Source organism: Felis catus, chromosome E1 (assembly GCF_018350175.1).
Source record: "Felis catus isolate Fca126 chromosome E1, F.catus_Fca126_mat1.0, whole genome shotgun sequence".
Classification (NCBI taxonomy): Eukaryota; Metazoa; Chordata; class Mammalia; order Carnivora; family Felidae; genus Felis; species Felis catus.
In genome coordinates, this window is record NC_058381.1 from 60,853,896 (window position 1) to 60,880,446 (window position 26,551).

General features: G+C 54.2%; 1 protein-coding gene across 8 annotated transcripts in view; it reads right to left on the reverse strand.

The window, feature by feature from the left end:
• Positions 1-2,681: 2,681 nt before the first annotated feature.
• CCDC57 (coiled-coil domain containing 57) overlaps positions 2,682-26,551 on the reverse strand; it is a 102,649-nt gene continuing 78,779 nt past the window's right edge. For 2 of the 8 annotated variants that reach the window (XM_045044959.1, XM_045044960.1), the window contains exon 19: positions 19,939-22,582. In XM_045044959.1, the coding sequence (XP_044900894.1) occupies positions 22,230-22,582 (353 nt within the window). In that variant the 3' untranslated portion in view covers positions 19,939-22,229. Of the gene's footprint in view, positions 3,064-7,798; positions 8,762-8,869; positions 8,991-19,937; positions 22,583-26,551 lie in introns of those variants that run through there. The other 6 variants (XM_045044958.1, XM_045044957.1, XR_006589768.1 and 3 more) reach the window with 5 other exon arrangements.

Genomic DNA, 26,551 nt, shown 5'->3' on the forward strand with positions numbered 1-26,551 from the left:
GGGGGCACGTTCGGGGCCGGCCGGACCCCCGAGAGGACGGAAGGACCCCGGATCTGGCCGCGCGGAACCGGGCCGGGGGATGGGGGTGGGGGTGGGCTGGGCGGGACCCTCTCGTCGCCGCGGCCAATCGGGGGCCGGGGGCGTGCGCGCCGGCCCAATGGCTGCGCACGAGTGGGCGTTGCTAAGCGATAGGGTGATGGGCCGGGCGGCTCGGCGGTCGTTGACCCCTGCCGAGGGCGCCCCGGGCGGGGTCACTGCCGGTCACCGCAGCGCGGCGTGGCCAGGCCTCCCCAACCTCGCGGGCCGGCGCGCGCGCGCCCCTCTGGCTCCTGGAGCCCGCGGGGTGGGGCGTGGCACGGACACCAATTGGCGCGGTGCGAACAAAGGCCCCCCCCCCCAACGGGCAGAGGTACCCGCGCGCGCACGTGGCCACTCGCCCCCACGGGCGCGCACACAACCGGCGGAGTCTCAAACCCTGCGTCTGGGCGCATTTTCCCTGCTCACGTGGTTACCGAACTTGCAAAAAGACCTAGGCTTCCAGACCAAAAAGAAACAGGCGGCCCGTCTAGGGGTCACCTGAGAGTCCAGGACGACCGCCATCCAGCCCTGGCGACCATGCCCTGCAGGGCCAGGCCACCTGACGGGCCCCCACGAGGGCTCTTTGTGAGGCCAGAAGAGCCCCTAGCGGTCCCTTGCATGGCCAGAGCCCCGCTGCTGCTTCGAAGCCACCTCATTGTCTGGAAATCAAACGCTGCTCTCTGGGCTCCATGGCGACCCCTTCCGCCTGGCTTCCAGGAGCCCAGGAGCTGTGTGGAGCAGGACACTGGCTAGGGACACTCAGGGACAGCACAGAACGGGATTGGCACCATGAGTCCCGACCACACAGCTTCACTTGGCCACGTGCCCCTGCATGTCCCACAGCGCTCACCAGCCCCGTTAGGTCCCATTGGCAGCTGGGTGCCGGGATGCTCCAGTCTCTCAGGTGGCATCCTGTCCCTGGGGGCTTCCCACCAGGAAAAGGGGTGGGGAGGGCCCCAAGGCCAACGGTTGAATTAATGTCCTGAACAACCTTCCCATGGTTTTTTTTTTCCTCTTCCGATTTAATAATTTTTCAGATATCCTGCACCCTGGGTCAGGACCGGCTGGACCGTGCTGCACAATACTCGGGACTTTTGGTGACTTAAAGTATCCCAGGCTCACTTCCTGCTGGTCACTGCTGCCTGCCAGGGGCCCAGGTGATGGGGGCTGTTTCCAGGGTGACACAGCCTGGGAGGGAGGGCCTGGGTCTGCACCACAGAGACGGCTCGGGGACTCGCTCACGGGCTCTAAGGTGTCTCCGTGGGAAGTGACAGGACATCTCTACCCAGTTTTTCAGCATAAAGAAGTCACACGGCCGTGCCCCACTTCTACAAACAGCAGAGCACCGGGACTCCTGCCACCCCTGGGCAGGGCCGCCTCCCAGCTGCTGCTGCTTCCTGGCATGTTGGGAATGACCCTCCGTTGCCTGGGCAGGCTCCTAGAAGTGTGGCCCCCTAGGACGAGCCTGCAGTAAGGGTGTCCCCCCATGCCTGTGTGTTCACATGGAGCTCAATGAAGCACGTTACAGAGGCACAAGATGGGGTAGGGGCCATTTCAAGCCCCTGGGACCTGGCCTGTGACCCCTCGGTCCTGCACCAGGCGGCTGCGTTGGACAGACACCACCACCACCGCCGTACGCGGCCTCACCTTGTGACGTGCGTCTGCACACCCCCTACACCTGTGAGCCAGGCAGGCAGATGACGCCGTTCACATTTTACTCGAGGGCAAACTGAAGCCACAAAGGCCACATGATGCATACAGGTCACACGGCAGCCCGGCAGCCCTCTCCTGTCCTCCCGGTTCAGTGACAGCAGGCAGCCCCAAAAGGGAAAGCCTCAGTGCAGAGCGCCCAGGCCACCTGAGGGCACAACCACGCTCTGCCCGGGGTTGGGGACAGGCTGTCTCCGTTTCTGAGCACGGCTGCAGGCAAAGAGTGCTCTGGCTGTGCCAACCAGGTGTGGACGCCAGGGGACAAAAAGGCTGAGGGCTCTGGATGAAGGGGGCAGCACATGCCCTGGCCTCCCCCACGCTGACCCCCGAGACCAGAGACCGTGGTCCCAACTGCTGAGTTCACTGCAGAATGCGCCCGTGGGTGTGAGGGATGCGCGCTTACGACGTGGGGCGTTTCTCGGGCACCGAGGTGTGGCCGTGGTCTTGCGGTGCTCGGAGCCCAGGGGATCGGGCGCCCGGCTCCAGGCATCTGGGCGTCAGGAATGCCTCACTGCGGGGTGGACGTGGGAGGCGCTGGAGTGACCTGCCGCCATGTTGGCCTCACGGGGCCGGCTGAGGACCGGAAGGGCCACGTCCACCACAGCAGCTCCCTGACGTGAGCGCCCCGGCACGCAGGCCAGAGCTCGGGGACCCGGACTGGCCACGGGGGCTCACCCTGACCCCCAGCTTTCACTCTGGGGATGCTCCGTGTGCGGGCCTTCTGCTCCCCATGTCCCCCACCACCCTCAGCGGGCTCTGGGGGGGCCGTGGTGCCTGTGACCGCCCCCCACGCCCCCGCCGTGGAGGCCGGCCTGGACTCCTCTCACGTGGCACTCTCGCGCTGATGCCCTTTCCCAAGGGGGACAAGCAGACGGCTCCACGGCCCAGAGAGAGCACGGGAGGCACGGGCTTTAATGGCTCCAGGCTGGTCAGTGGGGCACCTCAGTGGCTCTGGGGAGCCTGCTCCGAAGCTCTCTGCCTGCACCCCACGCTCGTGCACACACGGATGCTTGCGCACTCGCACCCCTGCCGCGTGATCGAAGCTTGGGGCCCCAAGCTCCAACAGGGGAACTCAGTCCTTTAAGTTGTAGTTACGGATCTTGGGGGGCCTCTGGCAGCATTTAGTTTTTGCAGGGTGAGCCCTGGCAGTTCTGGCGGGCCTGGCCTTGGCCTGGGCTTCTGTCTTCACCCCTTCGATGGCAAGGGCAGCCTGTGCGCCCACGGGGCTCCCGTCAGGGTGTCTGAGGCTGTCGGCTGCTGGAGGTGCTGTGAGCTCTACCAGAAGAACAGCAAGAGAAAAGCACGTCACACCACAAAGGGCAGGAAGGGGCAGGCAGCCGGGTGCCCAGGAAGCTGGGCTCCCCGAGTACGAGCCACTGTGTTTCTTACCGGTGGGACCCACACCCCCACACTGGGCACTGTCACCAGAGCCCGTCAGCCCGGAGGTCCTTCCAGGGAAGCCGTTCAACGGCAGCAACTGTGCCCTGGGGTCCTGGGACACGAGGTCTCTGTGGGCACGTGCTCTCCAGCTGCACCGCAGGGCCCGGGCCTGCCCCTCCACTGGGCACTCTGGACGTTTGGCCCTGAAAACGTCATCCCCTGCCGTGACCGTTTTGTAATGGGTCCCAGGGGGGTGCCGAGCTTAATGGTTGACTCGTGGCCGGTCTCGGGCACTTCCCCAGCTGCCAGCTGCCCTCTGCATGCTGGCCATGCTTGCCAGGCACCTCCAGCCACCCAGCAGCCCCAACACACACGGCCAGGCACAGGCCAAGGACCTGGGAGCTGGACCACGCATCACAGGCATGGGCTGACACTCTGGGGCCACCCTTCCAAAGCACCCACAACAGCGCATCTGCACTAGGGCGGGGTAGGAGACTTTTGTCTTTCAAGCTTTTCTTATCTGCCAAGCTTTTAGAACTACAGATGTATTTCTTTTGTGCAAAAAAAAAAAAAAAAAAAAAAAAAAAAAAAAAGGAAAAAAAAGTTGTTATTAAGAAGCAGTTATAAGAGACAAGCTAGAGTGGCTCCCTCTCATGAGCTGGCCCAGCAGGGAGGGCCAGGACCTCTGGAGCCCTAGGAGGGTCCACGCTGGACGGGACCACCACCCCAGAGTGTACAGACGGGGAAAGGTGGGGTCTGGCAGCAGCATCTCATGCGTGAGACACATGGGGGACACGCGTGCCATCTGCCCAGGGTGGCTGAGCCCATCACCCTGGGCCCAGCCAGCACAGGACTGCGCACAGCATGAGCGGGGAACACTGGACGGTGGGGACCCACCCGGGTGAGACCTGAAGACAGGCAGATGGGACAGAAGAGGGCCAGCCTGCAGCCGGTGATGTCCACTGCACTTCCCGATCGTGTCCCCAGTGCTGTGAGCTGCAGTTCGGGTCCCTGGCCCTCACCCGGAGCCCCTTCTGTCATCTCCAGCCACCTGGCTCCTTTCCCTGCAGCCTCCCCAGGGTCACACACCCTTAGGTCTCCCTCCTACGCCCTGGGACCGAATCCTGGGGCCAGGCCCTGCTCTCCTAGTGCCTGGCCTGCGATCACCGGGGGCCTGGGGTGGGGCGGTGGTGCACTTGGTCCCTGGACGCTCCCGTGCCCCTCTCTGCTTCCCAAGGCCATGGCTGCTTCTCCCTCATGAAGGGCCTGTGTCTTTGGTTGTCCAACCCCGGACCTGTTTCTCCTGTGCACATGCTCTCCCGGCCTGCATCCTACAAGCAAACCCGCAGGCTCGGACTTCCAGGCAGCCCCATCCTGCTACCCTGCCCCCTCTCCGTCCCGTGATCTGCTTGGTTTCCTTCTGGAAGGCAGCAGCCAGTGGGGAGGGACAGGGTCACAACCCTGGGGGGCTCCCCCCCCCCCGCAACAGTGTTGGCACCATGTGCAGCCTTGGGGAAAAAGGCCAAGAAGACCGCCCACGGTCCTCTGCCCTCCTGAGGAGGAGGCAGATTCCTCCAGGGCAAGAGCAGTCCGGGCTCAGGCATGAAGCCGGACAGGTCAGGCTCGTTCATCCCCAGCACACACCCCATGACCATGATGTGTGTCTTCCCTGCTTAACCTGAGGTGTGCCCTCGAGCAGGCCTGTGGCTGCTTTGTGGAAACGCGGCCTCCTCCACGCTGCCCTTTTGATCCCTGCCCGAGCCACTCTGCAGAGCCCGGCCTGGGATTTCTCTCTCTGCTCTGGTCCTCATCAGGCCTCATCAGCGTCTGAGCACAGGACTGGCCTCCTGTGTGCAGCTGGCCCAGCTCCCACCCTCGGGAAGGCTCAGTGAGCTGCCCGAGGCCTCCAGCTGTGAACTGGTCCCCGTCTCGGAGGCTCCCGGGACTCTATGTACATGGGTGGCGCTGGTCCCAGCTCCCTGGGTGCTCAGGGCCACTGCTCAGCCCCCTTCTGACCTGGGGATGCTGCCTGGGGCGGGGCGGGGGGGGGGGGTTGGCGGCGAGCTGCCCTGAGCACGTGCCACCTGGGCCTCAGAAGACTGCCGGAAGGGCCGGGCCCAGGGCTGTCCTCGCTCTCCAGAGCCTCCCCTGGGGCTGAGGGCGCTGCAGGCCTCAAGTCCCAGCCGTAGTCTTGGACACAAGGGACGAGGCCTCTTTGGCTGGCTGTAGCCTCGGCTGGTCCCTCCAGGCCTTCAGCGTCCCCTCCCCGCCCCCGCACATCACCTGACACGCTGACGGACACTGCTCCCACGGAAACCTCGCACCTGCTTCCGTGGGAGCCCTCGTGCCCCTGGGTTCAGCCCTTCTCAGTCTCCTTGCCCCTCATCCCAAACGCCCTTTTTGATTAGTGGTTATGAATTAGATTATGTCCTGCTCCCCAAAACCTTCCAAAGCTTCCTGGCATGTTGGGATGGAACCCAAGCCTCTAGCGAACAGCGGATGTGGAGTAGCCTGGCTTCCCGACCCCGCGTGTCCGGAAGCTGCAAGCTTCTTCCCAGGGCTCTGGGCCTGACCTGAGTGACCCTGCAGGAACTGCTGTCCACCTCCGGGCACACATTCCTGGACTCAGCAGGTGGAGGGGGGGGGTGAACAGGAGACCCCAGATCAACCTCCTTGTGAAACATACCAGCATCTCTGTGCTGTCCCCTTCCTTCCTGAGGTTAACACCCAGCACCAACCCCTAATCGCTCCTTCCTAATATTTTCAGGGCTCCCCCTGCCCCCGGTTCTGAGCTTACCCAGGCCTGTCTACTGGGGCCTCTCAGTGTGGCCCAGTGGGGCTCCTGTCCTAGGCCTGGGAGCACACTGGGGCCCTAAGGAAGGGAATTTAGGGGAAATGCTCCGTGAGTACAGGCCTTGAAGAGAGGCCAGTTCTGGCCTCATCCAGGGCCGCCTTGTCCAAGGTGGGCAGGCAGGACCTGGAGAGCAGTCCCTGCCTTCCACGTGGACTCTGTGCCCTCCAGGGCCTGAAGCGCAGCTGTACAGGAAAGAGGTGCTGAGAGAGGCCTGAGGTGGGGTGGGTGGGTGGCAGGTGTGTGGGTGCAGGGGTGGGGGGCAGGGCCAGGGCAGCGAGAACTGGAGATCAGGGAGGGAGCAGAGAGCGGTGGCCAGGAAATGAAGCCTGGCTTGCCCCCAACCTGGAAGGCAGAGGCGACAGCAGAAAGAAGCCTCTGGGCCCCAGAAGGGAAAGAAGGCACACAGAGCACGCTGGAGGTGTGCGAAGGCTGAACTGGCTTCCGGACACCGGGGCCGTGCTTGTCTCTGCCCTCACCCAGGACCCGGGGCTGCGTTCGGACAGCAGGCCTGTGAGGCGCTGGGTGGGGATGGCAGAAGGCCAGGGGCGACCAGATGGGACGGGGCGGGTTCTGATCTGCCTTCTTCTCACAGATCTAAGCCTAAACACTAGGTACACAAGGTAAGATTCGCACTGTCCACGGGGACCATGGCAGGTCCTCTCCCGTCAGCCAGGCAGGCTCACCCTCTGTCGCTCACTCTCCCTCTCCCTCTCCTCTCTCTCTCTCTCTCTCCCTCTCACTGCTCCAGGTGGCTGGGGACCCTTACACGTTAGGGGCTGCTGGTCCTCATGCCCCCCTGCCCCCCTCCCCCTCTCCCGTGGCAGTGAGCTGCCCTCTACCTCTCTTGGCAGGGCAGCAGCTGTGAGCGGCTGAGGCAACACTCTCCTTTTCCACGAAATGAGGCCCCTTGGGAGGACGGCCCCTCGGCCATGGGCACACAAGTTGCCATGGTGCTCAAGGCGCTGTGAGCCACTGTGGCCACAGGCCTCCCCACACCGGACCAGGCCCTCAGGTTGCTCTCTGGACGTCTGATGATGGCCTTCGGGACCCCACGGCAGCTTTCGGGTAGCCCAGGGGGAGGGGCAGAGGGACAGAGCCGCCAAGAGCAGGCACAGCTCCATCAGGTGGCCGGTGGGCCTCCTCCGCTGCTCCCTGTTGGACTTCAGCCGTGGTGGGCAGCAGGGCGGCCAGAGGTGGCTCCCAGGGGCCTTTCCCTTCGGCAGGGCTGAGCACGTGAGGACAAGTGTCACGTGTGCCGAGTCCCGACACGCAGCCAGACGGGGCTCTGAGCGAAGCTTTTTGTGCACACGCCTGCCTCATCCTCCACAGGGGCTGTGGTGACCCCGGCCTGCCCGCCACCACCGACCAAAGCAAAGGGAGAGCGGGTGGCGCCCACCCCCCAGGTGAGGAGCGTGGCCTGCACTGGAGGCTGCCCGGAGGAAGCGGCCGAGACAAACTAACTGGAGACTGCTGTCTCACGAGTTGAACTTGGGGCAGTCAGTCCCAAGTCTGGGCAGTTCCCATTTGCCTGGCTCCTCACGGAAGAGCGGCCCCAGCCTCACTGGGGAGGCAGGACCGGGCTCACGGCCTCCGTCGCGGTGCTGGTGCTTGGTAAATGAAAGCAAATCTGACGAATGTGTGCTTCCTCCCCCACCCTCGGGCCGCACCCCGCCATCTCTGCCCTGAGACGTGAGCCTAGGAGAAGCCAGATGGCAGGGCGGCCCTCTGCCCACGAAGCCCGGGGCCCCGAGCTCGGCTCAGCTTCCAGCCAGCTACCTGTGGGCTGGTCCGTGACACAGGAGGCCAGCAGACGGCAGGGCTGCAGGGACCGGTGATCTGGCCCAACCGGGGGTGCCCAGCCCAGGATCTGGGTGGAGGTTAGGTGTCCCGGGCTCCCGGCTCCGTGCTCCCGGACAGCACCTGCTCCCATCAGTCCTGGCACAGTGCCTACCCCCTGGGCCGGAAGGTAGAGGGTCAGCCCCTGCCCAACCACTCTGGGAGGGGCCGGTGGAACCACGTTCCGGCCTCAGCGGCCTGCAGTGCTTCTGGGTGCTCTCCAGAGGACGTTTCCAGAACAGGCTCTTCTACAGAAAAGGGGGGCTGGCTCCAGGGCCTGGAGTCACCATGTGGACGCCCAGGCACTATCACCCTGGCTCTCAGAGGTGAAAGTTCGTATCAGAAAATGCAATAGCGTTCCTAGGAAAGGCCCTGTCTGCCTCCCGTAGTGATCGGGGACCTGTTCCCAACCTCCCCGGCTTCTGTGCGTACTGCTTTAGGGGCACATAAACCAGAGCAGTGAGCCACTACCATCCTGTGAGTCAGTGGCCAGAGGTTAGCCTCTCGGCCAGGTTAGCTCCTCTGTCCAGCACGTTGCGGGCAAATGGCCAAGGCTGCTGGCCTGCGTTAGCTCCCGGGTCAGTGAACCGTAAATGCCGCAGACAGGACAGCGCCTGGTGGGGTGTGAACCCCCGAGCTGTGCCCCCTTCTGCGGACAGCTGGGCTTCCCGCTCGTCCACAGGGTTCCCTCATCCCCACGGGGACCAGGTCACAGAGTGAGCTACAAAAGCCGCACATCCGTAGCGGTTCCCATCGACGGCCTGAAACAAAGGCATCCCACGTGCCCGTGTGTGACACTGCATCGTCGGGACTGCGGTGACTCCGGCAAACTGAGATACAGGTGAGGAGTGTGTGCGGTGGTGCAGAGAGCACGTGTGGTGGAGCCTTCCACGCGCCGGAAACCTGGTCACAGGAGCCGAAGACGCCCCGGAAATACCTGTCACTGTCCTTCCCGAGGCACAGGAACAAGCCCCTCCCTCCCAGTCACAGTCACGCTGTTCCTGCACTCACCGCAGGGCCGGAGGGTGTCCTCCTGGAGCGTGACGGTGGAGGACAGACTCTGGAGGAGGCAGAACTTACACGAAGCCTCTGCGTCCTTGTGCCGAGTTCTCAGACATGAACCTCTAAACACCTGCAGGGACTCGGACACGAGGGTTTGTTAAGCAAGGGGGAAACAAACCCGGTTTTATAGAAGGATCTACACTGAAAACCCTCTCGGGAGAAGTGCTGACATAAGGAGAGAAACAGATCCAGAAGAAGCTACAACGGGCCTGAGCAACAGGGAAATCAGAACCCTGAGCACGACACCAGCGACCCAACGTGAGGGTTCCAGCCGGCGGGGGCGGGTGGGGGTCTCGGAACCCGGCAGGGCTGCACGAACGTGGTTGGGAATCAGTGACGCTAAGACAAAGTCAGAACACGAAACTTGTAACACGGCAGAAGCCAGCTGGACTTTTCCCATGAAAAGCAGGAATGTGGAAGAAGGAAACAAAGAAAGAAAGTAGAGCAGAAAAATTAAATCCCAGAGGTAAGAATTTAATAAATACAAATAAGTTAAACTTGCTAATGAAGATAAAAAACTCTTAGACTAATTTAAAAAAAACCCCAAGGTCCCATGAGATGTTGTGTGGAGGACCCATTTAAAATAAGACACACAAGGGGCGCCTGGGGGGCTCAGTCGGTTAAGCATCCGACTTCGGCTCAGGTCACTATCTCGCGGTCCGTGAGTTCGAGCCCCGCGTCGGGCTCTGTGCTGACAGCTCAGACCCTGCAGCCTGTTTCGGATTCTGTGTCTCCCTCTCTCTCTGACCCTCCCTTGTTCATGCTCTGTCTCTCTCTGTCTCAAAAGTAAATAAACGTTAAAAAAAAATAAAATAAGACACACAAAATTTAAAACTAAAAAAATAAAACACGATGATACAAGTGTCATCACCGGGGAATAAGGACTCTGTACTGGTACAGGTCTGACTTCAGAGTATATCTGAAAACAACTGACAGAGCTACAAGGGAAAAACAGATAATTCAGCACAGGCACATGGAGACTGTAACTTGTCCCTACTGCTCACAGACAGACAAACCCATGCAGAGGTGGCAAAGGTTAATCGAATTGATTTGCCTGAGTTATCAGACACACAGACATCTAAACTGATGGGCAGAGAATAGAATTTCTTCTTCAGCAAATGGACCATAGGCAGAATCGGACCACATATCAGACCTGCCACAGAGCAAGTCTCAATTCCTTCTAGACATAATGCAATAACATTAGACACCAATAGCAAACCCTCCAGGGTCCCTTCAGATGTGAAACTGACATCACATTACGGATTCATCCTTGCGTTAGAAAGGAATCCATAAAATGAATTGAGAACTATTCAGAACTGAGTCCCAGAATTTGCAGGACACAGCTGAGACCCACTTCTTGGGGACCACAGCAGCTCACCCGCAAGGAGGTGAGCTACACCTCCAGCAGCAGAAGCCAGAGAGAAAGCAACACAACAGAGGGAAACAAGACGTAAAATTGTGAAGGTAGAGGCGGACTTCAGTAAAACAGAAGCCCCGAGGAAAACCGCATACAGAACATCAACGGAGCCCAAACTGTTGCCTGTGTTGACGAGAACTTCTGCCAAGACTGATCCAAACAAGGGGCAGCAAATAAACACAGCAGGGGATAACTGGGCACAAGTGAGTGTTAACAACAGCTACCCACTAGTACACTGATAAAACCTGGAAACAACAGAAAACTCCAAAATCACAACCAAAAGACAGCATTTGAAATATCCAGTAACTATTAAGGAAATTGAACTGTTGAGTAATTCTCTTCCCAAAGGCCCCAGGCTCAGATGGCTTCACAGGAGGTTCTACTGAATTTTCACAGAAACCAGATTTTCAAGGGACAGTATGTTTCCATCTTATGCAAATTATTCAGAAAAGTAAAAAAGAGTGCGAGATGCCTGGCCAGTTTTATTCCCAAACCATACAAGGACAACGCAAGAGACACTTACAGGCCGATTTAACTTGTAAACATAGCTACAAAAACTATATATAAACGTTATCAAATCAAATCAACCAAGTATTAAAACACAACACCGTTATCAAGTAAAGTTTACCTCAGTAACGCAAGACTGGCTTATTTTTGGAAAATCTACCACCATATTTTGCCACACTAATAAATGAAAAAGAAAATGTTTACCAGGATCAACGCCAAAAAAAAAAAAAAATACCTGATCAGGCTTAACACCTAATTTGTGATGAAAACACTTAGTAAATCAGGAGTATAAGGGACAGTTTTAGTTTGACAAAGGCTGCATTTTAAAAGCGCAGCAGTCACATTTAGTGGCGAACCCGGCCTCACCACCTTCAGGTTCACGGGTGGCAGAGATGCCCGCCGCGTGGGTGCGGGAACCTCTCCGGAGAACCGCACCCACCTTGTGAGTGTAGTGTCCGGAACGGCAACGAAACTCCAAACAAGACTGCCTCCGGTTTCGTAAGTGAGCTCTCGCTGGAACGCAGCCAGGTCCCTTATCACATCTGTGGCTGGAGGGGCTGCTGGTTCCCGGTGGCCTTTCCTTAGCAAGGGGACAGGGGTGTGACCTAACTGTGCAGTGTTCTCCAGAGATGGAATAAACCGCTTACGAGCCCAGAAAACCGATGTTACACCCGAAACTAATAGGAAATCGTTTGCCAATTATACTTCAATAAAAAAACCACAGAGAGAAAGCGAAAGCGGGTTTGTTCTATAAACTGGGCTTAATGTTTTTTTTTAAGTCGAGGTACTTCTTCAAACCGTGTGTGCAGGCCTGAGGTGTCGGCAGTTCGGGCCGGGACGAGGGTAGGAGCTCGAGGCTCCTTCACCCTCAAGGCGGCCCAGGGACTCCTGAGGCCTGAGCAGCCCGGGCCGCTGGGAGGGCCCTGCCTGCGGTAATGGCCTTCCCCGGGGAGCTCCTAGCTTCCACCGTGCAGAGTAATTAGGAGAGCCGGGCAAATTGATAAGGGTTCCGCAACCAGTGGATGGTGGTGTCACCGTGGGGGGCCCATTCTGCTGTGACGCGCTCGGCTGCCCTATGCTAGGAACGGAGAACAAATGCGTGGCCGTGGGGCAGGAGAGACTGAACGGCGACGTTCGCCGGGAAACTTCACTGGACCACAGCTGCTCCCTGATGTGTGGGTGACGCTGACCGCAGCTGCTCCTTATTTTAAAAACAGTTTCGGGGCGCCTGGCTCAGTCGGCTGAATGTCTGACTTCGGCTCGGGTCACGATCTGTGAGTTCGAGCCCCACATCGGGCTCGCTGCTGTCCGAGCAGAGCCTGCTTGGGAGGTCTGTCCCCCTCTCTCTGCCCCTCCCCCACTTGCACGCGCACGCGCACGTTCTCTCTCAAAAGTAAACATTAAAGAAAACAATTAAAAAGTTCCTATTGAGTTACAGCTTACAGGCAACAAAATGCGCCCATTTGGGGCACCTGGGTGCTTCGGTCAGTTGAGCATCTGACTCTTGATTTCAGCTCAGGTCTTAATCCCAGGGTCACGGGATTGAGCCCCATGTCACACCCTGTGTGGAGTGTGGAGCTTGCTTGGGTCTGTCTCTGTCTCCTTCTCTGCCCCTCTCCCAGACTCAAGCTCTAAAAAATTTTTTTGATGCGCCCATTTTTAAGTGTACATTTCAACGGCGTTTATCTATGTACGGAACGTTTTCATCACCCTGCAGCCCCAACCAAGCACTGACCGGCCTTGTGTCGCTACTGGTCCAGACCGGCCTTCTAGAATACACTAGGTGCTTTTTAAAGTCTGGTTCTTCCGGAGACCAAAGAAATGTTTCTTGGGATTCATTCATGCTGTCTTGGGTATGCTAGCTCTTTTACTTGGGGAGCAGCGTTCCATTACACGGCGGCACCCTTGGGTATCCCATCCATCTGGGGGTGGGTACTTGTGTCGCCCCCTATGTGGGCAGGTCATGAATGAAGCTGCTGTGAACACTGATGCTAAAGTCTCCGGGCGCATGGATAGTTCTTTTTTTTTTTTCTATTTGAGAGACAGAGCGTGGGCAGGGGAGGGGCAGAGAGAGAGGGAGAGAGAATCCCAAGTAGGCTCCGCATTGTCAGTGCAGAGCCCGATGTGGGGCTCGAACCCACGAACTGTGAGATCATGACCCGAGCCAAAATCAAGAGTCAGATGCTCGACCGACTGAGCCACCCAGGTGTCCCGGAGCTTGGATATTTCTGTTACTTCTGCACGGTTACCTCAGAACGGAGCGGCTGCGTCGTGCAGTGAGCGTATGTGTAACTTTTTAAGAAGCTGGCAAACCGCTTACCAGAGTAGTGGCACCATATTGGGTGCTGCCACAGCGTGTGTTTGGGTTCCCACTGCTCCACATCCCTCTACCACTTGATATTGTCAGGCCTTGAAATTCTTGTGGTCATTCGAGCCAACGTGTAGGGGCACATCGTTGTGGTTTCAATGTGCATTTCCCTGATAACCAATAATGTGGAGCATCTTTTGTGGGCTTATTGGCCACCTAATTATCTTCTTTTGTGACGAATCACTGAATTCTATTCCTGAAACCAATACTGCACTGTATGTTAACTAAAATTTCAATAAAAACCCTCCAAAAACCAAAAATATCTTTCAAAAATTGTCTTTTCAAGGAGTTTTGCTGTATTTTATTGTATTTGTTTCTTATCGACTTTGTATGTTCTGGATACACGTCCTTGACGCACACGGCGTCTCTCCCAGCCTGAACCTTGTTTTCCCGCCGTCCGCACGGTGCCACTGGACAAGCGGAACTCTGCGCTGTTGATGGGGAGTCCCACCTATCAGTGTTTTCATTTATGGTTCAGACTTTTTGTACCCCAAGGGATCTCTCTCTGCCTATCCAAAGTCACAAAGATTCTCTACTGTGCTTTTTTTTCTAGAAGTTTTATAGTTTTAGCTATTATGTTTAGGCTTATAATAGATTTTGGCTTTTTTTTTTTTTAAGCAGGCTTCACGCCCAGGGCGGAACCCAACGTGGGACTTGAACTCACAGGACCCCGAGTCAAGACCTGAGCTGAGATCAAGAGTTGGACGCTCAACCGAATGAGCCCCGCAGGCTTCGTTTCTGTATTTGGTATAAGGGAAGGGTCAGGGTTCATCCCCCCCCGCACCATGTGCATGTGTAGTTCTTCCAGCACAATTTATTGAAGCAACTATCCTTTCTCCTTAAATTACCATAGAATCTTTGCATTAACCAAAAAATCAGTTTGTGTGTGTGTGTGTGTGTGTGTGTGTGTGTGTGTGTCTACCCACTCCTCCCTGGACATGTGTACACTTTGCCAAAACCACGCTGTCACGATCACTGTGCCTTTACCCTGAGTCTCACGATTAGGTAAAATCCTTCAACTTCGTTCTTTGTCGAGACTGCTTTGGCTATTCTACATCCTTTGCATTTCTGTGTAAGTTTTAATTTTTGATCTCAATTTTAAAAAGCCTGCTGGTGTTTTGACTGGGATTGTGGTAAGTGTATAGACACATTTTGGAAGAAATGACATCTTCACACCGAGTCTTCCAGTCCATGAAGATGGTATGTCTCTCCATTATTTAGGTCCTAATTTTCTCTGCAATGGTCTTCTTTGGTGCACAGATACTTCGTTTAGTATATCCCTAAGGACTCCATAGTTTTGGATGCTACTGTAAGTGGCATTCTTATTGCCTTCCAATTCTCATTGCTATGTACAGAAAGATAACCGATGTGGCACCTTGACCTCGTATTCCGGGCCTTTACTAAAGTCGCTTCTTAGTTCTCATAGGTTTTTTTTTTGTTTTGTTTTGTTTTTAAGGCTCCTTAGGATTTTCTATGTACTGATCACACAGTATGTGAATAAACACAGCTTACTTCTTTGGCACTCTGCGTGTCTGCCCCCCCCCCCCACCCCTACTCTTGTTCTGCTTTATGCCAAAGTTGGGGCCGGCAGCGCCGTGTGGGGTGGAGGTGGTCAGCGCTGGCATTGCCTTTGCCCTCGGTGATACGCCAGCTGCGGGCTTTCTCTAAGAGCCCTTTGTCAGACCAAGGGAGTTCTCTAGCCTGCATCTGCTGGCTTCCTCCTCTTCTGGCCTGCTCACCTTTCTATTTCTTCTTGAGTCAGTTTCGGTAACTTTGGTCTTTCGGAGACTCTGCCAATTTTATGTAGGTCAACTTGTCAAACTACCGGCACGTGGTTGTTCTTCTTCCAGTGTTGTCTCCTTAATATCTACAGGACCTACAGTGACATCCCCCCTTTCACTCACGACACAACTTGTAGAGCCACCGTTTTATCTGAGTCAACAGCACTGCGCGTTTGTCAGTTTTGTTGATATTCTTCAAAGAATCAGATTTGGTCTGATTTCCTGTATAATTTTTCTCCTCTCTATCTCACTGTTCCCTTTACCCGTATTCTTTCCTTCCATAAACTTTGGATTTAATCTGTTCTTATTTTTCTAGCTTTTTATGGCAGAGGTGTAGATTACCGACTTTAGACCAGTGTTCTCTCAAAGAAGCATTTAAAGGCTTAAGTTTCTAACTACTACCTGTGATTTCTTCTTTGACCCATGAGTTACTTAGAAGCGTTCTGTTTAGGGGCGCCTGGGTGGCTCAGTCGGTTAAGCGTCCCACTTCAGATCAGGTCATGACCTCACGATTGGTGGGTTTGTGCCCCACATTGGGTTCTGTGCTGATGGCTCAGAGCCTAGAACCTGCTTCGGATTCTGTGTCTCCCTCTCTCTTTCTCTGCCCCTCTCCTGCTCACACTCTGTCTCTCAAAAATGAATCAATGTTAAAAAAAAATTAATAGAAGCATTCTGTTAATTTTCAAATTTTTTGGACATTTTTCTGCTCTGTTCTTGATTTCCAACTTAATAGTTTTGTGGCCAGTAAATACAGTCTGTATGATTTCAATCTTTTTAAATTTACTGAGACTAGTTTTATGGCTCAATATATATGGTCTATTCTGTCGAATGTTCCACACGCACCCGAAAAGAATCTGTATTCTGCTGTTGTTTTTAGAGGGGTCCACACCTGTCATTTAGGTCAGGCTGGTTGACAATGTTGAAATCCTCTATATCCTCACTGGTTTTTCCACTTGTTCTGTTCATTACTGATAGAGAAGTCCTAAAGTCTCCAAGTATAATTATGGACTTCTCTGTACAGTAAAACCTTGGTTTGCGAGCATAATTCGTTCTGGAAACATGCTTGTAATCCAAAGCACTTGTATATTAAAGAAATTTCCCCATAAGAAATAATGGAAGCTCAGATGATTCATTCCACAACCCCCAAATATTCACATAAAAATGATTACAATACTGTCATATAATACAAAATAATAAAGAAACTACAAAATATAAAGAAAAAACCAACAAACTAACCTGCACTTAACTTTGAAAAACTTAGTGGCTGGTGTGAGGGAGACGAGAGGAGGGTTATTGTGTAGGACGACTTTCACTATCGCTAATGGAATCCCTGCTATCTATTGGCTCAATGGAGTCTTTTTCTTTTCGTGCAGTTTTAACTAGAAACCTATCCAATGACATTTGCTTTTGCCCCCTTTTGAGGCTTTCACGGAAATGTGACGTTGCATTGTTGTTAACACTCATTGCTCCCACTGTTACAGCCTTATCCAGGTGGTGCTTTTCTAGAAGATTTTGCACTGTTTCCCACATTTTACACATCTCCCTAACCTCATTTGAAGTGAGGGATTCCTCTGCCCTTTTCTCCTCCTTCTACGCAGACAAGAGGCAGACGTAGACTTCTTATAAAATCTTGCCGTTTCGGCCACTCACGTATCTCGTTCGTACTTCTCGATGATTTTCTTCTAAACTTCCCCTGTAAGCATCTCCTTCTTCTTACCCCCTTTCTGTTCAACCTTTTCCTGCATGGGGGCCGTTGCATACACTTACACGGATGTTGACTCAGTACAGTATTAATAACCTCTTGTCATATTCTGTATTTAATGTAACTGGCAATGAGGCAGCAGAGGAAAGGGTCTCTATCTGCAGGCAGCCTGACCTAGAATGAAGCAAAGCCTTCCTAAGCTCACTCTTGTCCGGAAAAGCAAAGGACTGTCCACAGGTGCTCTGAAGTGACAAAAATACACTAGTGCCAGTTGTGGGCACCTTCCAACGTTCTGAAACATCACCGATTTCAGCCAAATACCGTGGTCTGAGACCCAGCATCTGAGCATGGGAAATGATCACCCACAGTCCCGCAGCAAGACAGGGAGAGGGAGAGGGAGGGGGAGAGGGACCAATGGTTCAGCTGTGATCATGTGACGTTCGGTGTCACGTATGACTCGTATTGTAAGACCTCACTGGTTTATCGAGTTGAAATTTATTAGAAATGTTTGCTCGTCTTGCGGAACCCTCGCAGAACAAGTTACTTGTGATCCAAGGTTTTACTGGATTTCATTTCTGTGTTTTTAAATTGCATGTGCTTTACAGCTCTCTTATTAGGAGCACACACATTTAGGATTGTTATGCCTTCCTGATGAGTTGACTTCTGTATCATCGTGAAACGTCCCTTTTTACCTCAGGTTAATATTCCTTACTGGGAAGTCTACTTTGCCTGATGTGAAATAGCCATCCAGCCTTCTTAATCTGTATCTACAATTAAAGTTTTTTTTTTTTTTTAATTTATCCTGGGAGTGTGCACATGCGTACAAGTGGGGGAGGGGCAGAGAGAGAAGACCGAGAGAATCCCAAGCAGTCTCCACGCTCAGTGTGGAGTCTGATGTGGGGCTTGATCTCATGAACCCGTGAGATCATGACCTGAGCCAAAATCAAGAGTCACACGCTTAACTAACTGAGCCACCCAGGTGCCCCTCAACATGATTGGTTTTAAGTGTACCTTCTTGGGGCGCCTGGGTGGCTCAGTCGGTTGAGCATCCGACTTTGGCTCAGGTCATGATCTCACGGTTCGTGGGTTCAAGCCCCATATCGGGCTCTGTGCTGCCAGCCCGCAGCCTGGAGCCTACTCCGGATTCTCTGTCTCCCTCTCTCTCTGTTCCTCTCCAGCTCACACTACCTCTCTTTCTCAAAAATAAATAAAGATTAAAAAAATAATAATAAAATAAATGTACCTTCTTGCTAAATTGTTTTCTATTTATCTTATCTGTCCATCTGTCCTTTGTTCCCTTTTTCCTCCTTTTTTTGGCTACATTTGGGCTGATTTTTTTTTTAAGATTCATTCATTCATTCATTCATTCATTCATTCATTCATTCATTCAGAGAATCCCAAGCAGGCTCCACACTATCACCGTGGAGCCTGGCGCAGGGCTCGATCTCATGAACCATGAGATCACGACCTGAGCCGAAACCGAGAGTTAGACACTTAACTGACTGAGCCATCCAGGCGCCCTGGGATTGATGTTTTTTATTCCATTCTGTCTACACCTCCGTACTACTGGATATACTTCTTTGTTGCTGTTGTTTTCTCTCGTCTTAGAATGGCTGTTCTGTGGTTTCCAATGTGCGTTTGTAACTTCTCTCGTTCTGCTGTGACACGACGCTGTACAATGTCATGCGTGAGAGCCTCCCAAGGGCACACCTCCTCCTCCCCTTCCCACGTGTGCCGTCTGTCATACATTTTGCTTCTGTACATACATCACAAGTCCCGTAACACATTGTGAATAGGCGTATTTTAAACTATTGGTGTTTAAAGAAAAATGTAGGCCTCTCCGCGTTCCTCTCTGTTGGCCCGGGTTTCCATCTGGTCCCTTTTTCCTTCAGCCTGAGGCGTGTCCGCTAACAGTCCACGTAGTACAGGTCAGTTGGTGGTAAGTTCTATCAGATTTGTTGGTCTGTGAAAGTTCTTATTCTGCCTTAATTTTTGGAGGCTATTTTTGCTAGCTATAGAATTCTATCTCGACAGCTTTTCCTTTCTTTCGGCACTTTAAACCTGATGAGACTTTGTCTTCTGGCTTGCACAGTTTCTGAAGAAAAGTCTTCATTCCATCTTTGTTCATCTCTATGTGATGTGTCCTTTATTCTTCCTTTGACTCCTTTTAAGATTCTCTTTATCACAGATTCTCAGAAGCTTGATTACGATGCTCCCTGGGTGACCAGCTCACGTGTGTGTTTAGCCAGTTGCTTGGGGAAGCTGCACTTCCTGGGTCTGTGCGTTAAGAGTTTGCATCAAATTTACGGGAAAATCTGGTCATTGTATCTTGAAATACTTTTTCTCCCCCTATCCCTCCCCCTTCTGTTAGACTGATGGACACTGTCCGTCATGGGGACAAGGCTGTTCTCTCTTCCCCCGTTTCTCTCTTTGTGCATCATTTAGGACAGATTCTATTCCTATTCCTTCGAGTTCTCTGTTCTTCCTTCGACCATCTTTATTCTTGGGTTAATTCCGTCCAATGAGCTTTCTTTACCAAATATCGGAGTTTTCATCTCTACGAGTTTTGTTTGGTGCCTCTCCTGTTTCCAAGCTTATTATGTACATGCTTTTTTTTTTAAATACTTAGATACAGTCATGCCGGTTCTTTAAACGTCTTTGCTTGTTCCCTCATTTCTGTTATTTCTGGGCCTCTAGTGACTGGTTTTCCTCTTGCAAATGGATCACGTTTCCCTGTTTCTTCATGTGTCTTATAATTTTTGATTAGGTGTTAGGCACTGTAATATAATATTTTCTTGAAAAATACTTTTGTTCTAGAATGCTGGGTTTTGTTTTGATAGGCAGTTAGGTTCCTTGGTTGGTCATTTCGAAGACTGTTTTTAAGCTTGTCTAGGCTAAGTCTACATGGGCCTTCATTCCAGAGATACCCACCCTACTACGGACGTGTGACTTCTCTACGTCTCCACTGAATGAAGGTGCTGATGGGGGCTCAGCACTCTGACTGAATATCTCCCTACCCTGTGAGAGCTCTGGAAATGGTTCAGCTTACAAGTCGTTTGTCTTTCCTTTGCCTGGAACTGCGGAGCTTTATTCTTTTTTTTTTTTTTTTAATTTTTTTTTTTTCAACATTTTTTTATTTATTTTTGGGACAGAGAGAGACAGAGCATGAACGGGGGAGGGGCAGAGAGAGAGGGAGACACAGAATCGGAAACAGGCTCCAGGCTCCGAGCCATCAGCCCAGAGCCTGACGCGGGGCTCGAACTCACGGACCGCGAGATCGTGACCTGGCTGAAGTCGGACGCTTTACCGACTGCGCCACCCAGGCGCCCCTGTGGAGCTTTATTCTATACATCTGGGGCTAACACGCAGTGAGGACTCAAGAGAATGTCTATGCAGGTTTCTGGAGTTCTCTTCTGTATATACCCTCCTTTCTGGACTCTGTCCTGCAACTGCCAGCCCCTTCTGCCTTCCCAAACTCCAATTCCCATTTCCCCAACTCAGTACGGCTTCTGAGTTCTATTTGGCACCCCCCTCCCTACGACTGCAGCCCAGAAACTGCCTTCAGACAGGAAGCCAGGGGGTCCTGGAACTTGCCTCGTTGGTCTTCCTTCCTTTACGGACCATAGTCCGATGCTGTTGGCCAATGTCCGAAAACAGTCGTTTCATATATTTTGCCCAACTTTCTAGTTGTTTATGGAGGGGTGTTAAAGTCTAGTCCTTATAACAGCCTAGCCTGAAGACGTGAGGGCTAGCCATGCTGTGGCCCCAGAATACATACTGTGGAAGAATAAGCTGATTTCACTATTTCTTAAAGTATTTACTCTGTTGTAAAAGTTATTTCAATACCAGTCGTTTCCCAAGTGGTAGTAAATGTTTCACCACAGTACGGTCAAGAGAAGAGCCAACAAAGATCTATTTGACGACGCTTCTCAAGAAGTTTAGAGGATACTCCGCACTTCTTAAAAAGCCTCGGGTTATAATTGGCGTGGGCAGGCAGCTGGCGTGGCTCACCCGTTCAGAACACAGGGCCGCTCCCTCCTTTGACCAGAACGTCGTTCTGGGACCTTCTTTAGCCGTGATCACAATGGCGCTGAGGGGCGGCAGACGCCAACCTGTGGCGATTTCACTGGTGTGTGGGTGCTCACATCCACTCCTGTCCTGACAGCGGTGACAGGCAGAGCCAAAGAGATAAAGGGTGCTGGGCAGTGAGGGCAGGATCTGTCACCCCCTGGGGTCCTGGGACCGTCACAGTCACAGTGCTGAATAAGTCTCCCCGCTCTCGTGGACAGCTCCCAACCCGATCTGCCTCACGAGGTCTCCGAGGCAGTGGTCGGTGGGCGTGTGTGCCAGGCCCTCCAGTGGGAAGCAACTCGCCCTGTTTCCAGCTTGTGTTCCTGGAGCCCAGCCAACGAGCCCTGACTGGCGATTGCATCAGGACATCTTTCTGGTGCAGAGGACAAGCCCTCCCTGGCCCTAGCTGGCTTCCTTCCCCGTGGCTCGGGCTGCTGGTCTCTGAGTGAGGTCTCACGAGGCTCTGCCGCGGCTGCCCACCTCACTGCCGCTCACATTCCAGAAAGGTTCTCAGACCCGAGAAGCGTTCTCTGGTTAGTGTGCTAAAGAACAGAATGTAATGTTCCAGGTGTGTTTACAATGGGACCACAAGCTGTTCTCTGAGGTCACCTACTCTATGTGATTTTAAGCTTTTCTTACTTATCACAAGGTGGCTATCACTCAAAAACAGTGCTGGGCCATCAGCCTGCCCTCCTGCGCTCAACCAGAAACGCAAACACGACTGTGGGGAGGTCAGATGGTAGTATTCCTGGTCTTGATGGTGTGTGGACAAGGTAACTCTAAGGTCCCGTGCCTACAGTGCGTTTTCATGTCCTCAGAGCCACGGCCAAATCAATCCGATTTCAGAGGAAGGTCCAAAGCACACGCATCCCTCCAGAGAAGGCGTGGAGTGGTCTCCGCTCAAGAACACAAGGGCACAGATGAGATGGCACCCGGGGGCCCACTCGTCCCTAGCCAGAGGCAGGCGACACACCACGGGATGGACAGGTGGACAAGGCCAGGAGGGCCTGCTGCGCTTGCCCTGCAGTATGGTCACGCGGGAACGTACCGCGACCCTCGAGTAAAGGGAACCCCAGTTATACCAGCAGTCACCTGACGCCCCAGTCTGGGACGGCCCTTGGCCACAGGCCGGGCCTCTCTCTGGAGCCCACCCGGCCGATCTGGCCGGTCCGGGTCATCGGAGCATTTTCTTTGTCTTTTGTCAAGCGTGTAAAATCGTGAACGTGGTAATGCGGCTCCTGGCTACAAGACCACACGCTACCAGGCACGGCTGGATCTGGCTCACCGCAGGCGTAGCTCGCGGACTGAGCTGCGATTTGGTCCACACTCTGATTTTTTAATTAGTTGCCAATTTTCAAAAACGAAAACGTTCTATGTAAAAAGCAAGATTTCCAGTTCTTTCGGAAAACGGGAAGATCTGGCTTGTCGGCCATCTCCCCCCGAGGAACAGAAGTAGGGTGGCATCATCCCGGACGGGGCACACCCGCCAGCCCGTCGCTGCCCCACACGGTCGGCACGGCCCCTGCACGCCTTCGCCCCACCGCCCGCTGCCTGGGGCCTGCGGGCACCCGCACCTGGGACTCGTCTGGGCCAGTGGGGTCAGGGTCTGAAGTCCGACGGCCTGGACTCTGGTCTCGATCCGCTACCAGGGAGCTGGGAGCCTCGGGTGAGCAACCTAGCGTTTCTGGGCCTATGATTCCACCTCTGACTGCACGGCCCCGACCTCCGGCCTCCAGGAGCTGCTGCGGGAGGCCACCGCCGGGAAGCTCACGCCCACCCTGTGCAGCAGTGGCCAGAGGCTCCGCAAACGTTTGGGCTGTGAACAAGAGGGGGCTGTTTTTGTTTTTTTCTGGATGGTCAGGTAACAACAGCCTGGCAGTGTGGTTATCTGAGTAGGTGTCCTCTCTGTCGAGAGATCTATAGAAGTGTTCTCACTACACAGGACTTGAAATTAATTTTGGAGTAGTAGCTGGTTGATAGCATCATGTGTACCTTTTCTTAACATTTTATGCAATCCTTCTTAAGGGGAAAAACGTTTAATTTCAAGAAACACTAATGTAATTTTCAAAAGAACAAAAATTGAAGAAAAAGAACACCAACATCGCTCGCTTTAAAAGTCGTAGTCCTCGCCCTTCATCGTTTTTGATTCCGTCATCCTCAGTGGGGGGATGAGGGTCCCCCCACCCACGCTGGGTGTGCTGTGGGACCTTCTCAGGCCCCAGGGGAGACATCTGGGGAGCGCCCTCCACCAGTACACAAGGGGCAGAACACGGAGAACACGGTGGGTGTTCAGTGGGTGAGGTCTTGAGGTCTTGAGGACAGACCCCGCCTCCCTTTCTGGGGGAGTGTGACCCCCCCCCCGACACACCCCAGCTACATTCCTCAGGAGCTGCCTGCCATTATCAATCTGACCTCTGGGACAGCCTTGGCCTTTCCCCCAGAGGTCCGCCCCTGTTCCAGTCGGGCCTGTCCCCTCGGGAACTCCAGGAGTGCAAGGGGGGCTGGGGACCTCTGGCTGGGGGACACCGGCCTTGGGCAGGAGCTCCGTGCCCCGGGCGGGTTTCCTCACTTGAAAACGGGATTCCAGTAGCTCTGCAGATGGGTTTACTACTGTGGGGGTGACTGCATTCATTTGTAAAAAACAGATCTCCGGCCCGCCGACCCCCCCCCCCCAGCCGACCCCCCCCCCGCCGACCCCAAGCTGGGGCCCAGTCCCTTCTAGAGCACACTTCTCTGTCCCTGTGTGTTCTGTCACAAATCACAGCGAACACGCACTTGCTGCTAGCTTTCAGTCACCTTACAATGGGTACGAATCCCAACAACATGCAAAGCACACAGAAGGCGGCCAGCTTCACCCACAATTTAAAAACTTGCAAACTAAAGCCAATAATGAAATACATTTTTCATCTGCCAGATTGGCAAGAAAGAAAATGCCGGATAAAAACACAGCCGCACTAGAGTGAGGAAAGACACTCTTACACCCTGCAGCCACGAGCACGAACGAATCGGGCCAATTTTTTGGGGGCGATTTGGAAATAGCTTGCAGAACTCCAACCACTCACACCCTTGACCCAGTGATTCCAGATGCTGTTCTGACGACACCCTCCCACGGCCCTCCCTCCACGCCGCGAGCTTCGCTGCAGCACCACCTTAGGAGCTAAGACCACAGGCCACCCGAAGTCCAGGCATACGAGGCGGTTAAAGAACGTCCTCGCGCCCCACGTCACCGAACTACCCAGGACGGGGTCGAAGGAGCACGCTGCCTACTGGCACACGTCCCCGGACACAGCGGGCGCACACGTGTGCCCGCCGTCTGCTTCTACAGTCACAGAGCGCAGGGCAGGCGTGGAGAGGGGCAGGGGACCCGACCGCTGCGGTCAGAGGGGGCAGGGGGCGCGGGGCCTGACTTCTCCCCAACAACCCTGGGCACCATTTCATTTCCCAGCCACACGGAGGCGTCACTCCTGACCCGCCGAGGTCGGGAGCCCCCTTTGCTCCAGTGGGCGTCCCACACCCTGAGCGCCACGGCGTGGCCGGGCCACCTGGGAGGCGGAGTGCTCTAACCACCCCTGGAGCGGCTGCGTCATCCGTGGCCCTCCCAGATGTCCCAGCACCCGGCGTCGCCTTCCGGGTGGGGCCCGGCTCTCCGAGGCAGGTGCCGCTTTGCCGGTGGGCCCGACAGCTGCCTTGGCTGAGTGCTCCTGTCCTGATGTGGATGAGCCATCGCCGTGTGACTGACCTTGGTCATCTGTCAACCCAGTCTTTCCAGTTGGGTTGTTTTTGAAGTTAAAAAATAATCACTTTAGAAACGTGATTTTTATTTATTTTTTTTAAAGTTCACTTATTTGTTTTGAGAGAGAGAAAGAGGGCGCATGCTATCAGGAAGGAGGCAGACAGAGAGGCAGAGAATCCCTGTACTGTCAGTGCAGAACCTGATGCGGGTCCTGATCTCACCAACGAGCTTAACTGACTGCGCCTCCCAGGAGCGCCAGAAATGTGTGATTTTTAAACCACTAGATACTCAGTTCCAATTCCGTACATTTTTAGGCTTGATTTTAAGCCACTGAACTCTGCGTGGGAGGCATTTTAGCGTGTGGCCGGCACTGCTGGTGGGCAGTCGTGTGCTGGGCCATCCTGTGTCGGCCTCTCCTTACGGAACATATGCCCACAGCTAGAAGGTTCCTGCTGTGTGTGGCCTGCTCCCCGTGCATTTTATTGGCCTAGAAAACCACTCATTTCGTTTCAAGAGAAACTGTCCATATTTCAGTTAGAATTACACTGACTCCTTAGTGTAGAGAAAACAGCTTTGTGGTATGTAATACTCCCATCCAGAAGAGTTGACTTATAAAGATGTACTTTTCCCACAATGCCTGGTAGGGTCTCTCATCACATGGTTTTCCTGAGAGCACAGACCGCTGGGCTGCAGACTCAGGGCCTCCCTGGGCTCCATTCTCTCCAGTCACCTCCCTGCTCAGCTCGACTGAGCACCTGTTGTGCACCTGCTGTGCTAGCCCTGCCCCAGCGCCAGGCTGTCCCGGGACGGAGTGGGGGGGGGGGGCGGTGCGCTAGTGCTGAGGGAGGGGAGGAAGTCAGCTGGAAGGTGATGGGCCACAGGCAGGTGGTCTGAGAGGAAGGTGGGGGGGGAGGTGTCCAGAGGTGTGGGCAGGAAGGGCCTGGGCTGCATGGGGCTCCGGGGAGGGGTCGCAGCCCCAGGCTCTGCAGCAAGGAGAGAGGACAGAAGAGTAGGGTCAGGGTCAGCGTGGAGCAGGGGTGGGGGTGGGGGGTCAGGAGAAGGGGCCGGATCCCTCGGGCAGGGTGGAGAAGGGGGGCACGGTGACCCCAAAGTCCTGGGTGCAGTTGTGGGTCTGGACCCCAGGCACCTGTGCAGACCCAGGGGGTCAGGCTTGGGCTCAGGCCCTGCCCTGGGATAGGGTTGCAGCAGGGCCTGGCCAGGCCTCCTGGGGCAGTAGGGAGGCCAGGAGGGGCTCTGGTCCCACCTCAAAACCAAAAGGAGTACATGTTTTCAGCGCCAAGAGCCAAGCGCTTGAGAAATACCGTGTAATAGAAGCAATCCTTCATGTTATTAAGTGCAGATGTCATACACTGTTACACTATTTCATTATTGTTTTTAACTTTTCACGACTGCTAGGACTCAGAGTTTGTTCCTCACAATGCACGGAAAACTTACAAAAGGAGAAGACACTTCAGGCTCTATAATGGAGCCTCTAGATTGCCTGTCTGGACGGATCGCCCACGTTGTACCTTATCATAAATGCTTATGATCACAGGTTTACGTCCGAAGCAGAGTTACTGGCTTCCTGAGAGTATCACCGAAGAAACCAGTAAGGTTTTAAAAAGTATTCTGAGGGGCGCCTAGCTGGCTCGGTGGGTGGGGCCTGTGACTCTCGATCTCAGGGTGGTGGGTTCAAGTCCCATGTTGGGCGTAGAGATTACTTAAAAATAAAATCTTTAAAAAATGATGATAAATAGGGGGCACTTGGGTGACTCGGTTGGTTGAGTGTCCAACTCTTGATTTCGGCTCAGGTCATGATCTGACGGTTTGCGAGTCTGAGCCCTGAGTCAGGCTCTTACTCTGACAGCACGGAGCCTTCTTGGGACTCTCTCTCTGCCCCTCCCCGGCTCGTGCATACTCTCTCTCGCTCAAAATAAATAAACACTTAAAAATAACAATAAAAAAGAAGTATGCTTACAGAAAGTAGAATATCGTACAGATAACTCCACTATGCATACTCGAACAGTCAACACGTGAGGGGAGCACAAAGAA